Below are 27,263 nucleotides of genomic sequence, written 5' to 3'. Positions count from 1 at the left end.
AAAAAAAAAAAAAAAAAAAAAAAAAAAAGGATATTTCTGTCTTGTAAGTCAGTCCAGGCTGGGTATGCAGGCTGCTCTGCTTTGCACAACCATTTTGGGTCCCACGTTCCTTGCAGTTCATTTTTCCACTGTCCTAGAATGCTGTCTTTGTCTCTAATCAACATTGGCTGCAGTCAAAAGTACATCTCAGAAATATCTGATTTCCAGCTCTGAAGAAGGGGAAAGAGTTTGGAAGTTTGCATAAGCAATGTTTTAAAGCCCATTCTGCACATGGTACATAACACCTTCTCTTCTACTCTTTTGATGAAAGCTTTGTTGCATGGTCATGCTAACCCATAAGGGAGTTGGGAACCTAGCTAGGAGGCCATTGCCCAACCTAAACTTTATTACCATGTATCAGTGTCACCCAGCCAGCCTGCAGGAAGGCGGCGACTGGAATCCAGGTCTTCCAACTCCTGGGCCAGTATCAGTATCACACTAGCATTTGTTTACTCAGCCTATATGTATCAAGTACCTCTTGAGTTCTGGTTCCATGTCATAATGTGAAGACAGAAAGCTTTATAAAACATAGTTTCACAAATTATCTATAAAATATGTATCACTTGCATCTTTAATCTGACAGCAGATTTTACATATAAAGAAACTTTCATATATGGCTATTAAAGTAACAAAAATTACAGGTTTATATAATTTTTTAATTTTCCAGAAGACACATACTATAGGGATAAACAAACATAAAAGGAACAGAGAATCTTTAAATGGACCCAAATACATCTCAGAATTTAGAGTACGAAAAAATACATTTCAAATTAGTTCTGAATAAAAAAGATAAATTATACATGAAAATGGTTTGAGGACCACTGGCTAGCAATATTGAAAATGATAAGAATAGGTTTTACCGCAGCCCTTAAGATAATTCATGTTATTTAAAGATGTGACTTAAAGAAATTATGAACGTCAAAACATTTAAAAATTAACCTTGAGAAAAATCTTTCCAAGCAAAAACTAAAACCAGAAGCTACAAAGGAAAATCTTAATACGTGCGATATGTCAGAAGCAAAATCTTATGTATAGGAAGAAAAAACATGTAAAAATTCAAAAGATACATTTTCAAAACATATGACAATAGACTAATTTCCTTGAAATATAAATAACTTTTACGAATCAATAACAATTTTTAAATGGGCAAGACATGACTATATACAGGAAAAGAAACTCGAAATCCAATAAACATATGAAAACAATGCAGTATCTTTTTCACTATCGGATTGTACAATATTTAAAATTGATAATACACGGCATTGAAGAGAATATAGAAAAACTAGAACTGAGGTTGGACATGGTGGCTCATGCCTGTCATTCCAGCACTTTGAGAGACCAAGCTGGAAGGATTGCTTGAGGCTGGGAGTTTGAGACCAGCCTAGGCAACGTAGCGAGATCCAATCTCTACAATAAATAAATAAATAAATAAATAAAAATTGTAATTAAAAAGAAAAACCAAGCTGGGCGCGGTGGCTCACACCTGTAATCCCAGCACTTTGGGAGGCCAAGATGGTTGGATCATCTGAGGTCAGGAGTTCGAGACCAGCCTGGCCAAAATGGTGAAACCTTGTCTCTACTAAAAATACAAAAATTAGCTGGGCGTGGTGGTGAACGCCTATAATCCCAGCCACTTGGGAGTCTGAAGCAGGAGAATCACTTGAATCTGGGAGGCAGAGGTTGCAGTGGGCAGAGATCATGCCACTGCACTCCAGCCTGGGCTACAAGAGTGAAACTCCGTCTCAAAAAACATAATAAATAAATTTTTTTAAAAAAGAAAAACCAGAACTATTATACACTGTTGGTGAGAGTATAAATTAGTATTAGCTTTTTAGAAGAAAATTTTCAATACTATCAAAATTTTAAAATATGTTCATAGTTTGATCTAACAATTCCACTTCTAGAAACATATTTTAATGGTATACAAATGAACAAAAATATGTATGTACAGGTGTTCATCTTAACATTACTTTTCATAGAAAACAAGTTTGGGGTGCAACTTAAATGTCTGTGGTAGTATCAAAATTTATCCTCAAATTGATACTCCTCCCTTCAAAAAGGAGAGTCAAATTACCTGCCCTGTGAGTGTGATTCTAACAAATAGGAAGAATACTGTGGAAGTGATGCCAACAGACTTTTAAGACTGGGTTATAAAAGGTGTTTTGACTTCCTCCTTGTTCTCTTTCCTGGATTACTCACTGGGGAAGAAGCCAGTTGCCATGTTGAGAGGACACTCAAGTAATACTGTGGAGAGACCCACGTGGCAGGAACTGAAGCCTCCTGCCAACAGCCATGTGAATGAGCCAGCTTGAAAGTGGATTCTCCAGCACTTGTCAAGGCTTCACATGATTTCGACTCCAGCTGATATCTTCACTGAAGCCTCGTGAGAGACCCAGAGTCAGAACACCCCAGCTAAGACACTCTTGAATTCATTACCAGAGGACAATGAGATAATAAATGTTTTAAGCTGCTGAGTTTAGGGATAGTTTGCTAAGCAATAATGGATTACAAATATAATATCAACAATAAAAAGCTGGCTAGTATTGTACTGATGCACAATGGAACTTTATGCATTGTTAAAAATAATATCTTCTGCTTGAGATGTAGAAAGCTAGAAAGCACCTTGCAAGTGTGAGAATTCCCATTCTCGGAGAGATGAGAGATTCCCATTCACAGAGAGATGAGACTCAAGCACTTGCTTACCTGTGGCAGGTACAGCCATACTACTGGAAGGAAGAATTAAGCTAAAATCTTTAATGGTCCAGTGTAGGTTTGCAAGAGAAAATAGAAACCCCAAGAGCCACAGATAATAAGGAAAATTTGCATCCACTTGCAGACTTTTCTCAAAGTATCTCACTGAGCACTAACAAAAAAAAAGACCAACAAGAGTCCTGAGAAAGCATCCTTCCGGGCATAGACCTAGGGGCGGAGAATATCAGTCGCTACAAGAGAGACACAAAACCACGTTCAGATGCTATTGCCCCATTTCTCCTACAAAGGCCTTAAAAGCCTAGAGGAAGGGTAACAAACACTGCCACTCCAGGGGGCTGGTACATCCAACACAGCTGGAGAAAAAGTAACAAAACTTAAAAACTAAAACAACAACAACAACAAAATCCCTCTGATTCTGGGAAAGGGGCAGGAATATGTGCTGAGCCCAAAACTGCTGTTTTGGGGAGGGACAGAGACACTTGGTCATACCCTTCAAGACCCAGGGACAGAGCACCTGCAGGAATCAGAACTGAGAATCACAACCAAGCGCCTCACCTCTCTGTCCCCACCGCCCCGCTAACAAGCACTGACTAACAATTAATGATGGAATACTCCTGGGAGAGCTACAAGTGTATGGAGAAAGAAACTGACAGACAGCGGAGAAGACCTAAAATTGAAGATGAAGCAGACATTAGGGAAAACCCCTGGGCAAACAAGTCCGTATCCTAAACACAAGGTAAGATTTGAAGTGCCTGGTTTACTTAAGGTCACCATAGCAACAAAAATCCCAAGGATCTAAACAAAGTAATAAAGACTGCAAGAAAGGGTAATCACATGAGTAAGTATAAAAGCTTTTCTCCCATATATGTATATTTATATGTATTATATATTTATATATTATATATTTATATGTTATAAAATTTATATAAGAACAAATAACACATAAATAACATAAGTAACACATTTTCTTTAAATTTAAACAATTATCTTAAATATACATTAATATTAATATGTAATAATCTATAAATAACATATATTATATAGTTATATTGTATATAACATTTAGAATATATTATATATAATATTAAATATATTATTATATTATATAGTAAACTATGTTATATATTTATATGAAAGGTATACATATGGACGTAGATCAATGTTAATAATTATATTTTTTATATAATTTATGTATTGTATATATTATATGATAATATATAGAATTTATATGTTTAGTATTTATAAATTAATAAAACTATATGTTTATATAGGCACATAGGTAAATATGATGAGTATATAGATATATATATATTAATATAATATGTTTATATACATATATATTATGCATATTTAAAGATAATTGTTTAAATTTTAAATAAGAACAATGTGTTATGAAGTTTCTAATTTATAAAGAATTAAAATGTATGACAACACAGCCAGGTGTGGTGAGTCACACCTGTAATCGCACTTTGGGAGACCAAAGTGGAAGGATCACTTGAGGTCAGGATTTTGAGGGCAACTTGGGCAACATAGTGAGACCTTGTCTTTACAAAAAATTAGCCACACATGGTGCCACACACCTGTGGTCCCAGCTACTTGGGAGGCTGAAAATATTCTAAGTCGAAAATGCATTAAATTTACCTTACCTACCAAACATCATAGCATAGTATAACCTACCTTAAATGTGCTCAGAACACTTAACGTTAGCCTACAGCTGGGCAAATCATCTAATACAAAACTTGTTTTAGAATAAAGTTTTGAGTGTGTCATGTAATATATTGAGTACTTTGCTAAAAATGAAAAACAGAATGGCTGTATCAGTCGTTTACCCCTGGGATTGAGTGACTGACTGGAAGCTGAGGCTTGCTGCCACTGCCCAGAATCGTGAGAGAGTATCTGATCCCATAGTAGTAACTTGGGAAAAGAGAAAAATTCACAGTATAGTTTCTACTGAATGCATACAGACTTCACACCATTGTAAAGTTGAAAAATCGTAAGTTAAACCTTCCTAAGTTGATACCATTTGTTCTTGAACCATACTATCAATTAGTTTAACCTAATTAACATTTATAGGTCCCTGAATCCAACAATGAAAGAATACACACATTCTTCTCAAACGCACACAGAACATTTAACAAGACAGCCCACTATTATGAGTTAAATTGTGTCCCTCCAAAATTCATATGTAGAAGTCTTGATATGGTTTGACTGTATCTCTACCCAAATCTCAACTTAAATTGTATCTCCCAGAATTCCTGTGTGTTGTGGGAGGGACCCAGGGGTAGGTAATTGAATCATGGGAGCCAGTCTTTCCCATGCTATTCTCGTGATAGTGAATAAGTCTCACGAGATCTGATGGGTTTATCAGGGGTTTCTGCTTTTGCTTCTCCCTCATTTTCTCTTGCCGCCACCATGTAAGAAGTGCCTTTCGCCTCTCACCATGATTCTGAGGCCTCCCCAGCCATGTGGAACTGTAAATCCAATTAAACCTCTTTTCCTTCCCAGTCTCAGGTATGTCTTTATCCGTAGTGTGAAAATGAACTAATACAGTAAATTGCTACCAGTAGAGTGGTATGTTGCTGAAGATACCTGAAAATGTGGAACAACTTTGGAATTGGGTAACAGGCAGAGACTGGAACAGTTTGAAGGGCTCAGAAGAAGACAGGAATATGTGGGAAAGTTTGGAACTTCCTAGAGACTTGTTGAATGGTTTTGCCCAAAATGCTGATAGCAATATGGACATTAAGATCCAGGCTGAGGTGGTCTCAGATGGAGACGAGGAACTTGTTGGGAACTGGAGAAAAGGTGCCTCTTGTTACGTTTTAGCAAAGAGACTGGCAGCATTTTGCCCCACCCTAGAGATTTGTGGAACTTTGAACTTGCGAGATGATTTAGGGTATCTGGCGGAAAAAATTTCTAAGCAGCAAAACATTCAAGAGGTGATTTGGGTGCTGTTAAAGGAATTCAGTTTTATGACGGAAGCAGAGCATAAAAGTTTAGAAAATGTGCAGCCTCATTATGTGACAGAAAAGAAAAACCCATTTTCTGGGGAGAAATTCAAGCTGGCTGCAGAAATTTGTATAAGTAGCGAGAAGCCTAATGTGAATCCCCAAGACCATGGGGAAATGTCTCCAGGCCATGTCAGAGACTTTCACTGCAGCCTGTCCCATCACAGGCCTGGAGGCCCAGGAGGAAAAAGGGGTTTTGTGGGCCAGGCCCAGGGTCCCCGTGCTGTGTGCAGCCTAGGGACTTGGTGCTCTGTGTCCCAGCTGCTCCAGCTGTGGCTGAAAGGGGCCATTGTATAGCTTGGGCTGTGGCTTCAGAGGGTGGAAGCCCCAAGTCTTGGCAGCTTCCATGTGGTGTTGAGCCTGTGGGTGCACAGAAGTCAAGAATTAAGGTTTGGGAACCTCTGCCTAGATTTCAGAAGATGTATGGAAATGCCTGGATGCCCAGGCAAAAGTTTGCTGCAAACGCGGGGCCCTCATGGAGAACCTCTTAGGGCAATGTAGAAGGGAAATGTGGGATCAGAGCCCCCACACAGAGTCCCTATCGGGGCACTGCCTAGTGCAGCTGTGAGAAGAGGGCCATCGTCCTCCAAACCCCAGAATGGTAGATCCACTGACAGCTTGCACTGTGCACCTGGAAAAGCTGCAGACACTCAACGCCAGTCCATGAAAGCAGCTTGGAGGGAGGCTGTACCTCCACAGGGGTGGAGCTGCCCAAGACCATGGGAACCTACCTTTTGCATCCGTGTGACCTGGATGTGACACCTAGAGTCAAAGGAAATCATTTCGGAGCTTTAAAATTTGACTGTCTCACTAGATTTCAGACTTGCATGGGCCCTGTAACCCCTTTGCTTTGGCCAATTTCTCCCATTTGGAATGGCTTTATTTACCCAATACCTGTACCCCCATTGTATCTAGGAAGTAACTAGCTTGCTTTTGATTTTACAGGCTCATAGGTGGAAGGCCTTATCTCAGATGAGACTTTGGACTCTGGACTTTTAGGTTAATGCTGAAATGAGTTAAGACTTTGGGGGACTGTTGGAAAGACATGATTGGTTTTGAAATGTGAGGACATGAGATTTGGAGGGACCAGGGACAGAATGATATGGTTTGGCTGTGTTCCCACCCAAATCTCAATTTGAATTGTATCTCCCAGAATCTCCACATATTGTTGGGGGGACACAGGGAGAGGTAATTTATTCATGGGGGCTGGTCTTTCCCGTGCTATTCTTATGATAGGGAATAAGTCTCATGAGATCTGATGGGTTTATCAGGGGTTTCCACTTTTGCTTCTTCCTCATTTTCTCTTGCCACCACCATGTAAAAAGTCCCTTTCGCCTCCCACCATGATTCTGAGGCCTCCCCAGCCATGTGGAATTGTAAGTCCAATTAAACCTCTTTTTCTTCCCAGTCTCAGGTATGTCTTTATCAGCAGCATGAAAATGGACTAATACAAGTCTTAACCCCAAGTATCTCAGAATATGACTATATTTGGAGATAGGGTCTTTAAGAGGTAAAATGAGTTCAAAGAGTAGACACTAATCCTACATGACTAATGTCCTTATAAGAAGAGGAGATGAGGACAGACAGGCATGCACAGAGGGATGACCATGTGAGACAAAGGTGTCTACTAGCCAAGGAGAGAGGCCTTAGAAAGAACCCAGGCCGGGCGCAGTGGCTCATGCCTGTAATCCCAGTACTTTGGGAGGCCGAGGTGGGTAGATTACCTGAGGTCAGGAGTTCGAGATCAACCTGGCCAACATGGTGAAACCCCCATCTCTACTAAAAATACAAAATTAGCCAGGTGCAGTGATGGGCACCTGTAATCCCAGCTACTTGGGAGGCTGAGGCAGGAGAATCGCGTGAGCCTGGGAGGCGGAAGTTGCAATGAGCCGAGATTGCACCACTGCATCCAAGCCTGGGTGACAGAAAGAGACTCTGTCTCAAAAAGAAAAAAAAAAAAAAGGAAAGAAATAACCAACCCAGCTGACACTTTGATGTCACGTGTCTAGTCTCCAGAATTATAAGAAAGCAAATGTCTGTGGTTTAAGCTACCCAGTCTGTGGCACTTTGTTACATCAGTTCTGGAAACTAATGGAACCAACCACAGTCTTGGTCAAAAAACAAATCTCAATAAATTTATAAGAGCTAAATCCTATAATTATGTTTTCAATCACAGTGGAATTAAAAATCAATAAAAGATATCTGGAAAACTATGTGTTTGGGCCGGGCGCGGTGGCTCAAGCCTGTAATCCCAGCACTTTGGGAGGCCGAGACGGGCGGATCACGAGGTCAGGAGATCGAGACCATCCTGGCTAACATGGTGAAACCCCGTCTCTACTAAAAAATACAAAAAACTAGCCGGGCGAGGTGGCGGGCGCCTGTAGTCCCAGCTACTCGGGAGGCTGAGGCAGAAGAATGGCCTAAACCCAGGAGGCGGAGCTTCCAGTGAGCTGAGATCGTGCCACTACACTCCAGCCTGGGCGACAGAGCGAGACTCCGTCTCAAAAAAAAAAAACCTATGTGTTTGAAAATGAAATAATGCTATTTTAAATAACCATGAGTCAAGGAGATAGCAAAAGGCAATTAGGAAGTATTTCTAATTATGTGAAAATGAAAGCATATTAAAACTTGTGGGATCCAGCTAAAGTAGTAATTAGAGGGAAGTTCATAACAGTAAACCTGTTTATTAGAGAGGAAGAAATATTTTAAACCACTGGCCTCAACTTCCATCTTTCTTTTTCTTTTCTTTTTTTTTTCAGGATAGAATCTCGCTCATGTTGCCCAGGCTGGAGTGCAATGGCGCAATCTCAGGTCACTGCAACCTCCACCTCCCGGGTTCAAGCGATTCTCCTGCCTCAGCCTCCCAAGTAGCTGGGATTACAGGTGCCCACCACCACATCTGGCTAATTTTTGTATTTTTAGTACAGATGGGGTTTCACATGTTGGCCAGGCTAATCTCAAGCTCCTGACTTCAGGTGACCCTCCCACCTCGGCCTCCTAAAGTGCTGGGATTATGCAGGCAACTTCCACCTTTAAAAACTATTAAAAGAGGAGCAAATAAAACACAAGTTAAGTAGAAGGAAGAAAATAATAAAGATCAAGTAGAAATGAATAAAACAGAAAATATAAGAACAATGAAGGAACTTGATGAAATGAAATTTTGTTGTTTTTGAAAACATGAATAGAATTGATCAACCTCTAGCCAGACTTATCAGGGAAAAAAGAGAGAAAACACAAATTATTAATATTATCAGGGAAATAAGAGAGAAAATACAAATTATTAACATTAGTAATAAAAGAAGTGACATCACTACCTATACTACAGATATTATAAGACAAATAAGGGATTGCTATGAACAGCTTTATGCTAATAAATCCAACAACTTAGTTGAAAGAAAAAACTTATTTTTTCTCTTCTCTTTTTTTTTTTAGAGATGGAGTCTCGCTCTGTTGTCCAGGCTGGAATGCAGTGGCGTGATCTCAGCTCACTGCAAGCTCTGCCTCCCAGGTTCATGTCATTCTCCTGCCTCAGCCTCCCGAGTAACTGGGACTACAGGCCCCCGCCACCATGTCCGGCTAATTTTTTTGCATTTTTTTAGTAGAGATGAGGTTTCGCCACGTTAGCCAGGATGGTCTCGATCTCCTGACCTCGTGATCCACCCGCCTCAGCCTCCCAAAGTGCTGGAATTACAGGTGTGAGCCACCGCGCCCTGACTTCTTTTCTTGTTTTTAGACACAGGGTCTGGCTTTGTCACCCAGGCAAGAGTGCAGTAGTGTGATTGCAGCTCACTAGTCTCTACCTCCCAGGCTCAAGCAATCCTTCTGCTTCAGCCTCCCAAGTAGCTGGGACTACAGGTATGTGCCATCATGCCCAGCTAATTTTTAAAATGTTTTAATAATGATAAGGTCTCCCTGTGTTGTCCAGGCTGGACTTGAACTTCTGGCCTCAAGTGACCCTCCCACCTTGGCCTCCCAAAGTGCTTGGATTATAGGCATGAGCCACTGTACCAGCCAGAAAACAACTTTTTTTGAAAATAATAAACTGTGATAGTGTGATACAATAATATTTCTTTGGTCTCTGTCCCAGTTTCTAAGACAGAGCTCCTAAAATCCTTATATATAAGAGTTCTAGGATAATCTTTTGTTTTAATATTTGGTCTTTGACCCTGGTTCCTGAAACAGAGTTCCTAAATCTCTTGGAATTTCCAAGGTAAGAGGGGTACCTTTTGTCCTAATGAGGATATTCTTGGTGGGACCCTGGATTGCCTCAGGATGGGAATTGGTTGCTAGGGGAACCAAACATGTAATTAGAGGGTTGGAACTTTCAGCCCCTCCCCATTACCTCTGGGGAGGGAAGAGGGGCTGAAGGTTAAGTAGATAACCAATGGCCAGTGATTTAATCAGTCATCCCTACATAATGAAGCCCATTAAAACCCAAAAGGACACGTTTAGAGAGCTTCTGGGTTGCTGAGTGTGTGGAGGTACTGGGAAGGTGACAATCCCAGGGAGGGCGTGGAAGCTCCTTACCCCTTCTCTTATACCTTGCCCTGTGTGTCTCTTCCATCTGGCTGTTCATCTGTATTTTTTGTATTATCCTTCATAATAAACCAGCAAATGTAAGTAAGTGTTGCCCTGAGTTCTGTAAGCCTTCCTAGCAAATTAATAGAACCCAAAGAGAGTATAGTGGGAATCCCAATCTATAGCCAGTCAGTCAGAAGTATAGGTGACAACCTGCTACTTTTAATTGGTGTCTGAAGTGACAGGCAGTCTTGTGGGGTGGAGCCCTTAACTTGTGGGATCAAACTCTAACTCCAGGTAAATAGTGTCAGAATTGAATTGAATTATGGGATACCTAATTGGTGTTCACTGTAGAACTGGTTGTTGGTGGAAAGAAATCCCGCGCATCTTGGTGACCAGAAGACATATATTTTGTATTGAGTCTTGAGGGCAAGTGTGGGAGAAACAGTTTTCTTCCTATCTTATACACCTAGCAAAGCTCACTCAAGGAGAAATGGATAACCTCAATAGCCCTATATCTATTAAATACATTGAATTTATACTTAAAATCTTCCCACAAAGAACCCCCCACCCAGAACTATACGTTTTCACAAAGGAATTTTATAAAACATTAAGGAAGTAATACAAATTTTGGCATATCCCTCTAAAAAAATTGAAGAGTAAGAAGTACTTTCCAATTAATTCCTGAGGTCAGTATTACTTCCAGACAAAGCTGTTAAAAAAAAAGGAACATGACAGATCAATGTCAGTCACAAGCATATATACAAAAATTCATAACACGATTTTACAAAACAGTCCAGCAATATATAAAATGACCCTAAATCATGAATGAGTGGTATTCTCCCTGAAATGCAGGTTGATTTCATATTTAAAAATTAATACAAGTCACAATATTAACAGATCAAAATGAAAAACCGTGTAATCATCCCAATATATACAGAAAAAAATTAAATAAAATCCAACATCCCTTTCTTGAAAAATTCTCAGAAATTTAGGAATAGGAGGAACATTATCAATCCGATAAACAGCATCTATGAAATACCTAGTGCTAACATCACATTTAACAGCCAAAGTATGCTTTCCTCCTCAAATCAGAAACAAAACACATTTCTACTCTCATGGCTGCTATTTCTACTCTCATAGCTGCTATTTCACAATGTCCTGGAGGTTCAAGCCTCAACAGAAGGCTTTTCGACAAGAAAAGAAATAAAAACGTCCAAATTGGAAAGTAAAGAGTGAAACTGTCTTTATTCATAGATATAATAGACTATATAGAAAATCCAGTGGAGTTTACCAGGAAAAATGACTAGAACTAAAAAGTGAGTTTAGCAAGATTGCAGGATATGAGATTAGCATGCAAAAATAAATTGTATTTATACATATACAGTCATGCATCACATAACCATATTTCAGTCAATGACTGACCACATGTATAATGGTGGTCCGATAAGATTATAATGGGGCTGAAAAATTTCTATCACCTACTGATGTTGTAACCGTCATGATGTCAAAGTGGAGAGGGCATCACTTGTGGTGAGAAACTAAGATTGTACTGCCAGTCGTATAAAAGTGTAGCACATACAATTATATACAGTACATAATACTTGATAAACAACTATGTTACTGGTGTCTATATTTACTATATTATGTTTTGTCATTACTTTGAGAGTATTCCTTCTACTTACAAAAAAAAATTAACTGTAAAACAGTCTCAGGCAGGTCCTTCAGGAGATATTCCAGAAGAAAGCATTTTTATCACAGGAGATGACCGCTCTATGGATGTTACTGCCCTTGAAGACCTTCCACTGGGACAAGATGTAGAGGTGGAAGACAGTGATATTGATGATCCTGACCCCGTGTAGGCTTAGGCATGTGTGTGTGTGTGTGTGTGTGTGTCTTCATTTTTAACAACAAAAAAAAACTGTGGCCGGGCGTGGTGGCTCATGCCTGTAATCCCAGCTCTTTGGGAGGCCGAGGCGGGTGGATCACAAGATCAAGAGATCAAGACCATTCTGGCCAACATGGTGAACCCCTGTCTCTACTAAAAATACAAAAACTAGGTGGGTGTGGTGGGTGCCTGTAGTCCCAGCTACTCAGGAGGCTGAGGCAGGAGACTCCCTTGAACCCAGGAAGCAGATGTTGCAGTGAGCCGAGATGGTGCCACTGTACACCAGCCAGGCGACAGAGCGAGACTCCATCTCAAAAAAAAAAAAAAAAAAAAAAGTTGTAAAAGTTTTAAAAAATTGTTAAAATAGAAAAAAACTTATAGAATAAGGATATAGAGAAAGAAAATACTGTTATACAGCCATATAATGTGTTTGTCTTTTAAGCTGTGTTGTTATAAAAGAATCAAAAGTTTTTTAAAATTAAAAGTTTATAAAGTCAAAATTATAGTAAGTGGAGGTTAACTCATTATTGAAGAAAGGAAAATTTTTAAAGTAAGTGTGTTGTAGCCTAAGTGTACAGTATTTATAAATCCTGTAGTAGTGTACAGTAATGTCCTAGGCCTCTGTATTTACTCGCCACTCACTGACTCACCCACAGCAACTTCCAGCCCTGTAAGCTCCATTCATGGTACGTGCCCTCTATTAGGTGTGCCACTTTCTATCTTTTATACTGTATTTTTACTGAAACTTTTCTATGTTTAGACCTGTTTAGATATACAAAGACTATTATCTTACAATTGCCTGTAGCATTCAGTACAGTACCATGTTGTACAGATTTGTAGCCCAGCAGTGATAGGCCTTCCCATATACCCTAGGTGTGTAGCAGGCGATGTCATCTAGGTTTGTTTGTTCACACAACAATGAACTCACTAAATGACGCATTTCTCAGAACATATTCCTGTTGTTAAACTACCTATGACTGTACTAGTACTGCAAAATCAGAAATTTAAAACAATTTTAATGCCACTTATAATAGCATCAAAAATATGAAATACTTAGGGCCAAACTTGAAACAGTATTTGAGAAATCTGGGGAAAAAATACAAAAGACCTAAATAAATGGAGAGATATACCATGTTTATAATCAGAAGACTCAATATTGTTGCGATGTCAAATCTTCTTGAATTTACCTACAGATTTAACGCAATCCTAATAAAAATCTCAGTTGGATTTTTGGTAGAAATTGGCAAAACGATTCTAAAATTAATACGGAAATGCAGAGAACTTAGAATAGTGAAAACAATGTTGAAGAAGAAGATTGGAGAGCAAACCACCATGAAGCCATCTCCTTCACTATCCCATTCCTCATCTAGTGTGGCTCTGAGTAGTAAATAATTGATCAGTCACTCTCTAGATATTGTTGTATATTAACAAATTTCTCTCAACTAGGCAGTAAGCAACTTAAAAGCATATATTATATTCTAGTTGTAAACACCTCTTCAGTTACAATGGCACAGTGCTTAAAATCCTACACTCTCAAGGCAGACAGGATTTATGGCCCAGTTTCTGTATTTATTATCTAAGGGACTGGGGCAACTCCCTTCTTTGTGCTTAGTTTCTCCATCTGCGAAATGGGGCAGCAATAATAACAACGGTGTCCACACAGAGTGGCTATGGCACTTAAATAGAATAAGACGAGTGCCTGGCACCAGTCTATACCCACTTGTCTTTTGAATAAACGGTCTCAAAGATCAGAAAGCAGGTAGTTGCTGAAATTAGGTTGACTGGCACAAGTTAACCCTCACCTTTCACCATAAAAATTCCATTCTGAAACGCACTGCAAGCTTTGGTTAAGTGTACTTGATTAGAGTGTTTGGAGCAACATAGTAAGATAAAATAGTTGTAGCCAAAGTTATTTTTCAGAAAATAATTTGAGGCTAGGCTGAAAGCCCTCAATCCAATGATAAGGAAAGTCTCCTAATATATTAATGTGTATTCCCCACTTAATGTGTATTCCCCTTAATGTGTATTCCCCACTGGGGCTCAAGCCCTGTCAAAACATCGTTTAATTAATAGAGGAGGGAGATAAGACATTAAAAGGCTGCCTGTCAGCGATGTTGAGCCGTGGGCCCTGGCTCACACCTTAATCCCAATGGTTGGCTAACGCGGGAGGATCGTTTGAGGCCAGGAACTCGAGACCAGCCTGGGCAACACAGCAAGACCTCCTCTCTACATAAGCTTAATAAAATAAAAGAATAAAATAAAAATAAAATAAAATAAAATAGCTGGGCGTGGTGGCATGTGCCTTTGGTCCCAGCTACTCAGGAGGCTGAGGTGGGAGACTCGCTTGAGGCCAGGAGGTAGAAGTTTCAGGGAGCCGAGATCATGCCACTGCACTCCAGCCTGGGTGACAGAGCGTGACCCTGACTCAAACAAACAAACAAACAAACAAACAAACAAAAAAGATATTGCGTGTTTTTTGTTCCAGGAATTTCTGGTCTGTAAAACCACCTGGGGCCAGGCACACTGGCTAACGCCTGTAATCCCAGCTCTTTGGGAAGCTGAGGCGGGCGGATCACCTGGCGTCAGGAGTTTGAGACCAGCTTGGCCAACACGGTGAAACCCCATCTCTACTAAAAATACAAAAAATTGGCCGGGCCTGGTGGTGGGCGCCTGTAATCCCAGCTACTGCGGAGGCTGAGGCAGGAGAATCGCTTGAACCCGGGAGGCGGAGGTTGTGGTGAGCCGAGATCGCGCCACTGCACTCTCTGGGCGACAGAGCGAGACTTCGTCTCAAAAAGAAAGAAAAAGAAAAGAGGAGACCCAGGGTATGAGCGCAGGAGGCCGGCGCTGCCGGGACTACGCGCGTGCGGTAAACTGTCCCAGAGGCCCGCCCCCGGCTGCCGCGCCGCGTGCCCGCCCCTCCCGGCTCCATAAGGGGAGGAGGGGGCCGGCGGAGTTTCCCTCCACGCCCAGCGGCCCTGGGCGGGCTTTTCGGCGGCTTCTCATAAGCAGGTGGCTTCGTCTCTCCGGCACCGGTAGGTTTCTCCGGCACCGGTTCGGGGCCTGCCCGGACCTCGCCGCGCACTGCAGAACCTCGCCCAGCGCCCACCATGCCCCGGCAGCTCAGCGCGGCGGCCGTGCTCTTCGCTTCCCTGGCCGGTGAGTGGCGCGCAGGGCTTCCCGCGGTGGCCCTGCCGTGTCGGTCCCCTGTCATCTAAACGCACTCTGGAGTCCCGGGCGCCACAGGACCGGCTGTGGGTAGGGAGGTGTGGCGCGTCCAAGGGCTTCCCTGCTGAAACTTGTTTTCCGTGAGTTACTCAGAGCAGGTGTCAACCCCAAAGACAGTAACACTGTCCCTCGCTTCCAAAAGGGTTCTGGGCACCTTCTCTGTAGAGGTCACTTGGATTTAAGAGATGGATTTAGGAATGGGAGTATTGGCTTTGTTATCCGGGAAAAGCGCTCATGTCTTGCTCTTCCTTGCATCAGATGTGGTCTGACAGATTGTGCCATTTCAGAAAGGTGTAGGACAGAGTGTCAAAGACTTTTTTTTTTTTTTTAAATTATCATTGTACTTCCCATCCCAGATGCCGTCTGGGACGCTGAGTTTATGATTATTTTATGTTCCGACCCTCCGCTTTCTCCAAAGCTTTTCCCCCTAGACATTGAGTCCTCTTGGGTGCTGTGGTGCTGTTCCTGTGATGAAGTTTACTGGTTAATCGAACGTCCTGAGAGTACTGCCTCCGTCCCCACCGCCCGGCTAGCATGCTCAAGCAGGGGGCACGGTGGCCTTTGCTTGTGACACGAATGCTAGGAATGTTAGGAAAGCTGTGGGAAGGGTCGTGCCAGCTGCCCTCACCTAGGCAGTTCCCCCTGCGCCACGCTTTCAGGCTACAGTTTCAGGTTCTTTCAGGGGACAGAAGAGGAAATCATCATTGTGCTTCTCAGGGCAAGCTATTAAAAAAGCAAAACAATCTCAGCCTAGCGGTAACCCAAAGTGACCTGTATGTGAGCGATCCTTGAATGGGTGGATAGACTCAGAAACACAATGATATTGACAGGCCGGGGCGGTGGCCCACGCCTGCAATCCCAGCACTTTGGGAGGCCGAGGCCCGTGGATCACTTGAGGTCAAGAGTTCGAGACTAGCCTGGCCAATGGTGAAACCCTGCCTCTACTGAAAATACAAAAATTAGCCAGGCACGGTGGTGTGCACCTGTAATCCCAGGTACTTGGGAGGCTGAGGCAGGAGAATTGCTTGAACCCAAGAGCGGAGGTTGCAGTGAGCCAAGATGGTGCCACGGCACTCCAACCTAGGTAACAAAGTGAGACTCTGTCTCAAAAATAAATAAATAAATACACAGTGAGTATTGACAATTCAAGGGTAAGTGGAGAGAAAATACCCACATTACCCGTTCCTTTCTGAGCTACAAATTCTCAGAGGTAAGCTAGGTGAAGGATGCATGAGAGGTTTCTTCCTCAGAAGTGGAGTGTTGCATGGCCTTTGAGGGGTGGCACGGAGCTGGATTCAAACCCTTGCCCTGACCCTTACCAGCAGGGAGGTCTTGTTCACATCACCCAACCTTTCGGGTGCTCAGTTTCGTCACTAAAATATGGGGAGAATAATATCCTCTGCCAGGAGTACTGGGGAAACAAATGAGGTAGTGCCTGGAAAGCAATTACTGCAGTGATTTTGTTCAGTGATGTTCATCCGTGTCTCCTGTTTGTCTCTCCAGTCCCTTTCCCATTCACCTCACAACCTGACCGTGAGCCCCTTCTTCACTCAGTACAGGGCTCATCAGCACATGGTAATAACAATGATGGCCATGGCTTCCTGGCACTTTCTGCGTGCCAGGCACTGTTCTCAGTGCTTTAATCCACAAAACAGCTTTGTAAGTACTGCTATCATCTCCATTTTACTTGTGAGGAAATAGAAGCACAAAGAGGTTAAATAACTTGCCCATGATCACATAGCTAGCTGGTGACAGAGTCAAGCTTTGAACCAGAGTCTGTGCCCATAGCAGCTCACCTATGTGCTTTATTCATACATCTACTTACCTATAACTTACTTAGTCTCATAAGAACCCTGAAAAGTAGATGCTATTCTAATCCCTATTTTACGATGAGGGTACTGAGGCAGAGGCAGGTTAAGGAATTGTTCATGGTATTCCATTTAGTGAGTAGCATTCCTGAGACTGGCTTTCAAGACATCTGGTTTTGGCTGGGCGCAGTGACTCACACCTGTAATCCTAGCACTTTGCGATCCTGAGGTGGAAGGTCGCTTGAGGCCAGGAGTTTGAGACCAGCCTGGACAACATAGTGGACTGTGTCTCAAACAAAACAAAACAAAAACGAAGTCTGGCCTTGGGGTTTAGGCTCTACACTACTGTACCACATGGCCCTGCATGCATAGGCTCAAGAAATCCTTGTTGAATTGGAAATGAGCAAAAATCATCAGAAAGTTTTGCTAGGAGAGACAGAGCTTTTGAGTAAACTCTCTGAGTAATCTTTATCCAGTCAACATGCTTCCCTGATCTCAAATTTTCCCTCCAGAAAATGAGGGGATTTAAGTTCATATCAGTTAAGTTTAGGTTCAGTGACACGTAAGAGACAAGCCAAAATAACAGTAGATTAAACAAAATAGTTCTTGTTATTCTTTCATGTGAAAACATATCCAGAGAAATTCAGGTCAGTTCTAGTGTGGGGGTGCTTCACTGGGGATCTGTCATTAGGATCTGACATATAGGTATGTGACTTCTACCCTCAAGGCCTCCTCATGGTTCCACATGTCGGCTGGAGCTCCAGCCATCACATACAAGTTGCAGGTTGGTCAAAGGGGAAAAACAGAAGGGCTATAGAAAGGCAGGCCACACAGGTGATTGAGCTGCCTTCACCCAGCCTTCCCAGAAGGTCCACATGATCTTGATACTTCTCTTCTTTCACTAAAACTCAGTCATATGCTCCCACCCAGCTAGAAAGGAGGCTTAGACACAGAGCTCTTTATTCCAGGCAACAAGTGCTCAGCTGAAGCTTGAGGTTCTGTTAGAAAGAAGGAGAGATTGGATTTTGGAATAGTCAGCCAGCAGTCTGTCACAGGGCTAGTGCCCCTTCTGCTCTAGGGTTTCCTTGATTCTCTCTGCTGCACCCTGCTGGAGCCGCTTCTGCTGCCCCTAGAGGTGCCAGAAAAGGTGCTGGGGGCTAAACTGTGATTCCCTGAACCTGGACATGGCCATGGGGCTCCAATGACTCCCTGACTGTGCTCCTCAGAGCTCTGCAGACAGAGTGTAGTCTCCAAGGCCTGCCAGGCCTGCTCCCTGCTGGTCTCCCCTCCTCACCCCTCCCTTCCCATACCATCCCTGTGCTCTGGTCATGCTGACCTCTTGCTGTTCTCCAGACATACAAGACTTCTGAAGCCTCTATGCCTTTACACATCCTCTTCCTCCTGTCTGGAAACCATCTCCTCCCTTGTCTGCCTGAAGAATGTATCCTTGTTTTGGATTCCCACCCTACCCACACTCTCATAGTATCTGGGGATTTGATAAAGACACTTGTCAGTCGGGCACAGTGGCCCACACCTGTAATCCCAGCACTTTGGGAGTCTGAGGCAGGCAGATCACTTAATCCTAGGAGTTTGAAACCAGCCTGGGCAACATGGTGAGACCCTGTACAAAAAATGCAAAAATTAGCTTGGCATGGTGGCACATGCCTGTAGTCCCAGCTACTAGGGAGGCTGAGGTGGGAGGATTGCTTGAACCTCGGAAGCTGAGGCTACAGTGAGCCCTGAGCATGCCATTGCACTCTAACCTGGGTGACAGAGTGAGACCCTGTCTCAAGGAGAAAACAAAAACAAAAACAAAAAACAAGTCACACTGAGGAGTATGGTCTACTCATGTGTCTGCCTCGCAGTGCCCCTGAGAACAGAGACCTACCCCCGGTGTCTGGTGTGGAGCCTGCCTGAGAGGAGACCCCTACATACTGTTGAGTGGTGTGGCAGGAAAACCAACCAAACGCTGTCTGGGAAGGGACCGACTGTCAGGAAAATACCTAGAAAAGATCCCTTGTGAAATCACTGACTTTCCCAGGGGACTGGGCAATGACTCACCTCACACCCACTGGTTGTAGGGGAACCAAAACCTTCTAACGCCTCTTCATGCAAATTTCCATCTAGTGGAGTCCAAGCAATGGATCAAGGCCCTGGGGTGCTTGTTTGCGAAGTCTCCTGAATTCTGGAGAGGAGAGGCTGGGGTGGCGGTGGGCAGATGGGTGTGTGAACACCAAAGCTATGTTCTATGAATAGAGGGAGGGTCAAGACAAAGTCTGGTCTATGCCTGCCCTTGCTTCTGCCCACTGCCCTCTTTTATTTATTTTTTTATTTTTATTTTATTTTATTTTTTTGAGATGGAATCTCGCTCTGTCACCCAGGCTGGAGTGCAGTGGTGTGATCTCGACTCACTACAAGCTCCGCCTCCCAGGTTCACGCCATTCTCCTGCCTCAGCCTCTGGAGTAGCTGGGACTACAGGCACCTGCCATCACGCCTGGCTAATTTTTGTATTTTTTTTTTTTTAGTACAGATCGGGTTTTAACATGTTAGCCAGGATGGTCTCGATCTCCTGACCTCGTGATCTGCCCGCCTCAGCCTCCCGAAGTGCTGGGATTACAGGCGTGAGCCATCGTGCCCATCCCCCACTGCCCTCTTTCTAGGCTTCAGACAAACCTGTGACCTTGACTAAACCTCTACAGGACCAAACATCCCATTTAAAAACTGTGACCCAGTTTTTACAGAAATGAGTCATATATGTGTGGTCATATACATAGACCATGTGTGTGGTCATATACATTACAAAGTAGCTCATATGGTCTTTCTGAGCTACTTTACAATGCAGAGCATACCTACCCCAGTCGAATCACCTGCCTATCTTTTATGCCCCACACTCCTACAGGGAGAGGAGGAGCAGTGTGAGGGCCAGAAGAGGGAAGGAGAAGGGGTGAGCACTATACTTCTCTGACAGGTTTAATCTGTAACATCCATAAACTTGGCACTTTTGGTTGAGCCATCTGCCAGCCCAGCCTTCTGTCCACCACCCAGAGACACACCTACACCTACACACCGTATCAAGACATCTCAACAGGCTTCCTACATAGCAAGCACACCTTGACCAGGTACCATATATCTTCTTGGCTTGTTTAGGATGCTCTTCATTTGTGAACAACTAAGTCCTTTTATTATTCATTTGCGTTCATTCATTACCACTGAGAGAAGAGTTCTAGTTGCATCTTGAGGAAGGCTTTTTTTTTTTTTTAAGGGTGCACTACTCAGTTTAGGAAATTGTACTCAGTTGAGAAGATTCTCTTTAGCTTATAGACACCAGCCATACACAGTAGGATTTTAGCAAGGATATAATTACTTCCCCAAGAGAACGACTGGCAAGTGGTTTCTAGTCTCCTGGAGGTCTCTGTAGCAATCTTTACTTTTCACCACAAGATATTCCTGGAAACCACATTTGAGAGTGAATTCTTTCTCCATCATAATAGTATGAATCTAATGGGGCTCTCACTGGTGTTTGACCAGAGAACCAGCAACGTGGGTTTTGCCCAAACGAATTGCTAAAATAAATCTTCAACAACACTCAACCTCCATTATAATCTTGAAGTGAAAAATCTTTCTCCAAGCTCCATGACATGGGCATAAAAGTTCTACGTGTAGGGATTTTACAAAAGTTTGTAGGTAAACCTGTACCCCATCAAACCTACAACTCTCAAGTATCATGCATTTAACTTATCCAAATGGATATTTTAGATTTAAAAAAAAAAAAGACTCTTAAAGAATGATCTCAAATAACTTAATGTCATTAATAGTCGTCAATCTTTTTATAAGGTTATAAAGGCAATTTGAACTGATGCTTTTGTCTTTCCTATTTTGCAAACCAGTTGTACAGAAATAATTCATGGGTCTTACTACTGGACTTAAAGTTAGAACTTTTCTTCTGGAAAATAATTCCCTTTTCAGCACATGAAATTTTGAAACTCTCACCAAGGATCATCATTATGAAGTTTTCATGAATTGGGGTCACTGGAGGGCACCCTCCTGTTCCTCTTTCCTCTGCTTTTGTGTCTTCTCTCACCATTCTTCCCAGAGACACCCCACCTCCACCACCCCTCAAACCCAAGGGCAAGCTTTGATTCAGATGTACCAGTGTTCAAGTCTCTGCCCCAACTTCGATCAGTTGTGTCATTATGGTCAAATGGCTGAAATTTTCCAAGCCTGAGTTTCCTCATTTGAAAGATGGATAAAGTAGTACCCACCAAAGGGTTTTTGAGAGAAGTTGGTAAAAGATGACCCTTGACCTAAGGCCTTCTATGTAGTAAATGTCCAGTAACCTGGAATTTTTATTGTTATTAATATGAGAAAAGTAACCTCTTAGAAGTGTATTGAATGGAGGAGGGAGATAGAAAAGGCATATATGAATTATTTTTATTGGGTATGAACTTTAGGACTTTGTAAATACTAGCATAGCAAGATCTCCTTTCCCTTTCTGCATGTTCTCCCAATGCAGTCTCAGCCCAGCACAGGACAGCTCCAGCTGTCCTGAGAGTCTGTGGGTAAACACAGAGAAACCACAAAATTGAAGGGACACAGGCATCTCTCAGTGTGCCTGACCACAGACTCCTAAAGACATCATCTGTTTGTTGTTGTTGTTGTTGTTGTTGTTGTTTTGGAGGTGGAGTTTTGCTCTTATTGCCCAGGCTGGAGTGCAATGGTGTGTTCTCAACACACTGCGACCTCAGCCTCCCGGGTTCAAGTGATTCTCCTGCCTGGGCCTCCCAAGTAGCTGCGATTACAGGCACTGTGTCACCACGCCCAGCTAATTTTTGTATTTTTAGTAGAGACGGGATTGCACCATGTTGGTCAGGCTGGTCTTGAACTCCTGACCTCAGGTCATCCGCCCACCTTGGCCTCCCAAAGTGTTGGGATTACAGGTGTGAACCACCGTGCCTGGCCCATCAGCTGTGTTTTGTCCACTTTTCTGGATCCCTATGTGCCTGGAAGGAGACAAGGATAGACCTATTCTAGTTGGAAAAGAACCGGAGGCCCTCTGCCCTTAAGGACGGCCTCTGGAGAGAACCTGTGACAATAGGAGACACCGTCTGTGTGCTTAAAGGTCCATGAAGAGTTTTACTTAAACCAACTCATTTGAGCCTTACAATAATCCTAAAAGGCCTACAATGCTATTGTCCTCATTAACACATTCAGTCAGTTTTTCATTCCACCTATATTTACTGAACACTGTCTATGCGCAGGCACTGCTGGTGAAAATGGTGCACACAGTTCCCACCTTCGGGTTGCTCTTAATCTACTAGGAAAGATCCACAACCAACAAATAAACCAAAAGCAAACATTTAATCAGGAAAATATTTGGCTAGTACATACTGGCCAGGCTGATTGTTAAATATTTGAATACTGTCCCCATACATAATTACAAGTTGTAATTAATGCAGTGAAAGCAATGAATTTAACACTGCAGTGGAGAATCATGGATATGGGGAACTATTTTATATAAGGAGGACAAGGAAGATGCTCTGAGGAGCTGCCATGAAAGCCAGAACACGAAGGACAGCCCACCTGAAATATCAGAGCAGTTATGACTTCTCTTCCTTGGTTGAGAAAGGCTGGGCCACTCCAAAAGTTACATAAGAAAATGACAGGAATTTGTCTATATTGAGAAAACAACAAGGAACAAGATAAAAAATGGAAAGGACTATATTGTGAAGAGATGAGTCTCCTGTCATTGGGAACAGTTAAGTCTAGATTGGATGAACACATGGCAAAGATCTGTAGGTATAACTCAGACATCAGATTAGGGTTCGGGGCTGGGCGCGGTGGCTCATGCTTGTAATCCCGGCACTTTGAAAGGTCGAGGCAGGTGGATCACGAGATCAGGAGCTCGAGACCAGCCTGGACAACATGGTGAAACCCCGTCTCTACTAAAAACACACAAATTAGCCGGGCATGGTAGCGGGTGCCTGTAATCCCAGCTGCTCAATAGGCTGAGGCTGGAGAATCGCTTGAACTCGGGAGGTGGACATTGCAGTGAGCTGAGATTGTGCCACTGCAACTCCAGCCTGGGTGACAGAGCAAGACTCTGTCTCAAAAAAAAAAAAAAAAAAAAAAAAAAAAGACTGGGATTTGGACTAAACGAACTTTAAGACCCCTTTCAAACCTGAGATTATGTGATTCTGTGAAAACTGTATAACTCTGTAAAGCTTTGTTGCCATCATTCATGCTGCCCCAGCTCTATCAGGTCATCTAGCAGCTGTTCACCCAGGAACACTTTTTTATGTCAGCTGTTTGGATTCACATTTGAAGGTGGAGAATGAAGAGGCATTGACACTTAGATATCTAGCTGAGCACGATCGCTTTGGTGTGTATTAGTACCACACCGCACACAGGCAAACGGGCTGGGTGCTGTGGAACTGTCATAACCCTGTAAAAGACATGGATATAACCAGAACATTACGTTTGTGGCCTAGGGGTAGAATCTTTGATGATGTTTGCTTCATTGTTATACCCTTGTAAATTTCCTCCCAATATAAAAATACGCATGTTAGGTTTTTTATGAACAAACATTAAGATGGGGATGGGAGAGGGACCTTGTAAGCAATTGGTTAGTGTTTTTAACACATTTGTTTCCTAATTTTCAGTAATTTTGCACGATGGCAGTCAAATGAGAGCAAAAGCATTTCCAAAAACCAGAGATTATTCTCAACCTACTGCAGCAGCAACAGGACAGGACATAGCAAAACCTGTCCAGCAACCAGCTAACCAAGCGCCTCACCAAACTTTAGCAGCAAGATTAATGGATGGTCACATCACCTTTCAAACAGCAGCTACAATAAAAACTCCAACAACTACTCCAGTAACTACAAAAAACACTCCAACCACCAGCCCAATTATCTACACCCTGGTCACAACCCAGGCCACATCCAACAACTCACACACAGCTCCTCCACTTACTAAAGTTACAATCGGCCCCAGCTTAGCCCCTTATTCACTGCCACCCACCATCACACCACCAGCTCATACAACTGGAACCAGTTCATCAACCGTCAGCCACAAAACTGGAAACGCCACTCAACCCAGTAAGCAGACCACCCTTCCAGCAACTTTATCCATAGCACCATACAAATGCACAACCGGTCAGAAGCCCGTTCAACCCACCCACACCCCAGGAACAACAGCAGCTGCCCACAATACCACCCGAACAGCCGCACCTGCCTCCACAGTTCCTGGGTCCACCCTTGCACCTCAGCCATCTTCAGTCAAGACTGGAATTTATCAAGTTCTAAATGGAAGCAGACTCTGTATAAAAGCAGAGATGGGGATACAGTTGATTGTTCAAGACAAGGAATCGGTAAGTTGGGGCCACAGGACTATAACACTGTCTTCAAAGAGTCTGAGTGGAGGTTGGCTTGCTGGGAATGATCATTCCCTACATCCGGTATCTTTACTTTAAATGAAACCAATAGCTGTGAGCTCATCTCTCTCCAAGGTGCTCCATTAAAAGGTGATTATGTTTCAGGATAGACATGAAAATAGAAACTAATAGCATCTGTTTGGAGAGAGGAAGGCAAACAAAAATTTAAATATTCACAACCCTCACTTTTAGCAAACATGGGCAGAGTGTCGTGGAATGTTCAGTGACGATCTCAGCCCCTCCCTGCCACTCCAGAAGACTTACAAGGCTCATATCCTTTCCTGTGAAATGAGAGATTTAAGACAGATGGTCTCTATGGTTCTAGACAGTTGTGACATTAATATGGAAATCCATATTAACAAGAAAACCGAGGGAGAGGGGTTGTGATCACTTGATGTACTAAAGGAATCACTAAAACAATATTTTCTCTTTCTTTGTTTTTCTTTTTTTGTTGTTGTTGTTTGTTTGTTTTGTTTTTTTTTTTTTTTAGACAGAGTATGGCTCTGTTGCTCAGGCTGGAGTGTAGTGGCATAATCTCGGCTCACTGCAACCTCTGCCTCCCTGGTTCAAGGGATGTTCCTGCCTCAGCCTCCCGAGTAGCTGGGATTACAGGTGCCTGCCATCGCACCTGGCTAATTTTTGTATTTTTAGTAGAAACGGGGTTTCACTATGTTGGCCAGGCTGGTCTCGAGCTCCTGACCTTGTGATCCACCCGCCTCGGCCTCCAAAAGTGCTGGGATTACAGGCGTGAGCCACCGTGCCCAGCCATCAATATTTTCTTTTTCTGCAAACTTCAATGATTTCAAATAAAACTTCTACATCCAGGTTGCCATTTGTGACAGAGGTACCTTACAGAGCAAAACCTTCCCTCTAGTATCATTTAACATGTTTTACTTAACATAAATTCCATGCAGCTTATCAGGAATATACCTGCCATCAATTATTTACAAAGGAACTCCTCTGTGAGAGAACTCCTCTTTAAGAAAGCTTTTGAACATTACAGTTTAGAAATGAGAGATGCTGTCTGGGGACTTGCAGTTCTCCAGTGAATCCTCAGCCTTAAGTTTCCGGCTCACAAACTAGCCTATGCCTCTGGTTCCCTAGCTAGAGTTTTCTTCCACATCTCATTTAGCTGATCTGTCTTACTTGGTTTAGGTTTTTTCACCTCGGAGATACTTCAACCTCGACCCCAACGCAACCCAAGCCTCTGGGAACTGTGGCACCCGAAAATCCAACCTTCTGTTGAATTTTCAGGGAGGATTTGTGAATCTCACATTTACCAAGGTGAGGCCTGAGCTCCTCTGCACAAACTGCATCTGGTACAGCATTCCCTCTCCCTCATCCTGGGGCCCGGTGGTGCAACCTCACACTTCAGTTTGAGATCTTTGCTGATAAGCATGAGGGGTTTGGGGATGGAGAGGAGGAAGTGTCAACATCTTATGTTTGTCTTCTTCCCCCTTCAGCCTCCTTCTGTGCAGCCCAAAAACGGCTTCAGGGCCTCTTAGGGGAGACTTGACCTCTGGGGAATGTAACCACCTCTGCCCTTTGCAAACCAGCCAAAGGAGGAAGTTGTGCAGATGAGGAAACCTATAGAAATTCCCAGTGGACACCAGAGGAACAGGATTATTCAGAGGAACAGGATTATTTTAAAACCGAAATCAAATGTCAGTACAGGTTCTTTCCAACCACAGCAGGCAAAATTCAGGGCCCGGGCAGGCACTGGGTTTCCCAAACCATACCCTGGAAGGGGCAGACAGGGAAGTAACGTGGACAGAGCAGTCAGAGATCGAGGTCAGAGAGTCTCACTGTGGATTTGGCTCTGTCCCTTGCTCTCCTGGTGACTTTGGACAGGCAACTTAACCTGTCTGGGCTTTATCATTTGAAAAATGGAGGAAAGGACCTAGAGATTGCCTCTGTAAAGAGCATGCCCCAGCCAGGCGCAGTGGCTCACACCTGTAATCCCAGAACTTTGGGAGGCCAAGGCAGGCAGATCACCTGAGGTCGGGAGTTCGAGACCAGCCTGGCCAACGCGGTGAAACCCCATCTCTACTAAAATACAAAAATTAGCCGGCCTTGGTGGTGTGTGCCTGTAATCCCAGCTGCTTAGGAGGCTGAGGCAGGAGAATCACTTGAACTTGGGAGTTGGAGGTTGCAGTGAGCCGAGATTGCGCCATTGCACTCCAGCCTTGGCAACAGGAGCAAAACTCTGCCTCAATTAAAAAAAAAAAAAAGCATGCCCCATGCATGGGAAGTGGCAGATGCTCAAGAGCCGGCAGCTGCAATTGCAGTGACTGAAACGGGCAAATGTCTCGCAGACCAGAAGTGGCTGGTCATCCCACTCCCCAGGGAGAGACTTGCCCCCTCTTGCCCCAGAGTGTCCTTCACATTGCCCCAGTAAGAGCTGGGAGGAGGCGCTGAGAGGCCCCTTGCAGCTGGAATTAGCTGCATGATCTCAGGGGAGCTGGGGATTGTTTCCCAACCTGTAAAATGGAAATAATCACATGTACCTAGTAGGACCCTTGGGAATATTAGAAATGGGGTATGTAAACCGGCTAGCACAGTAGATAACAGTGTTCAATGAAGGGTGGTTATGATTGTTGTCGTTATTAACTTGGTCTCAAAGGCTTTA

General features: G+C 43.2%; 1 protein-coding gene across 3 annotated transcripts in view; it reads left to right on the top strand.

Annotated features, from left to right (window-relative positions):
- The first annotated feature begins 15,020 nt into the window (after positions 1 to 15,020).
- LAMP3 (lysosome associated membrane protein 3) overlaps positions 15,021 to 27,263 on the top strand; it is a 58,542-nt gene continuing 46,299 nt past the window's right edge. For all 3 annotated transcript variants that reach the window (XM_017860640.1, XM_017860639.1, XM_017860638.1), the window contains exons 1-3: positions 15,021 to 15,324; positions 23,862 to 24,571; positions 25,790 to 25,918. In XM_017860640.1, the coding sequence (XP_017716129.1) occupies positions 15,276 to 15,324; positions 23,862 to 24,571; positions 25,790 to 25,918 (888 nt within the window). In that variant the 5' untranslated portion in view covers positions 15,021 to 15,275. The remainder of the gene's footprint in view (positions 15,325 to 23,861; positions 24,572 to 25,789; positions 25,919 to 27,263) is intronic.

This window comes from Rhinopithecus bieti, unplaced genomic scaffold (assembly GCF_001698545.2).
Source record: "Rhinopithecus bieti isolate Rb0 unplaced genomic scaffold, ASM169854v2 scaffold_55189, whole genome shotgun sequence".
NCBI classification, from domain to species: domain Eukaryota; kingdom Metazoa; phylum Chordata; class Mammalia; order Primates; family Cercopithecidae; genus Rhinopithecus; species Rhinopithecus bieti.
The sequence above is the reverse complement of the archived record's forward strand: the minus strand, read 5'-3'. Positions and strand labels throughout refer to the sequence as shown.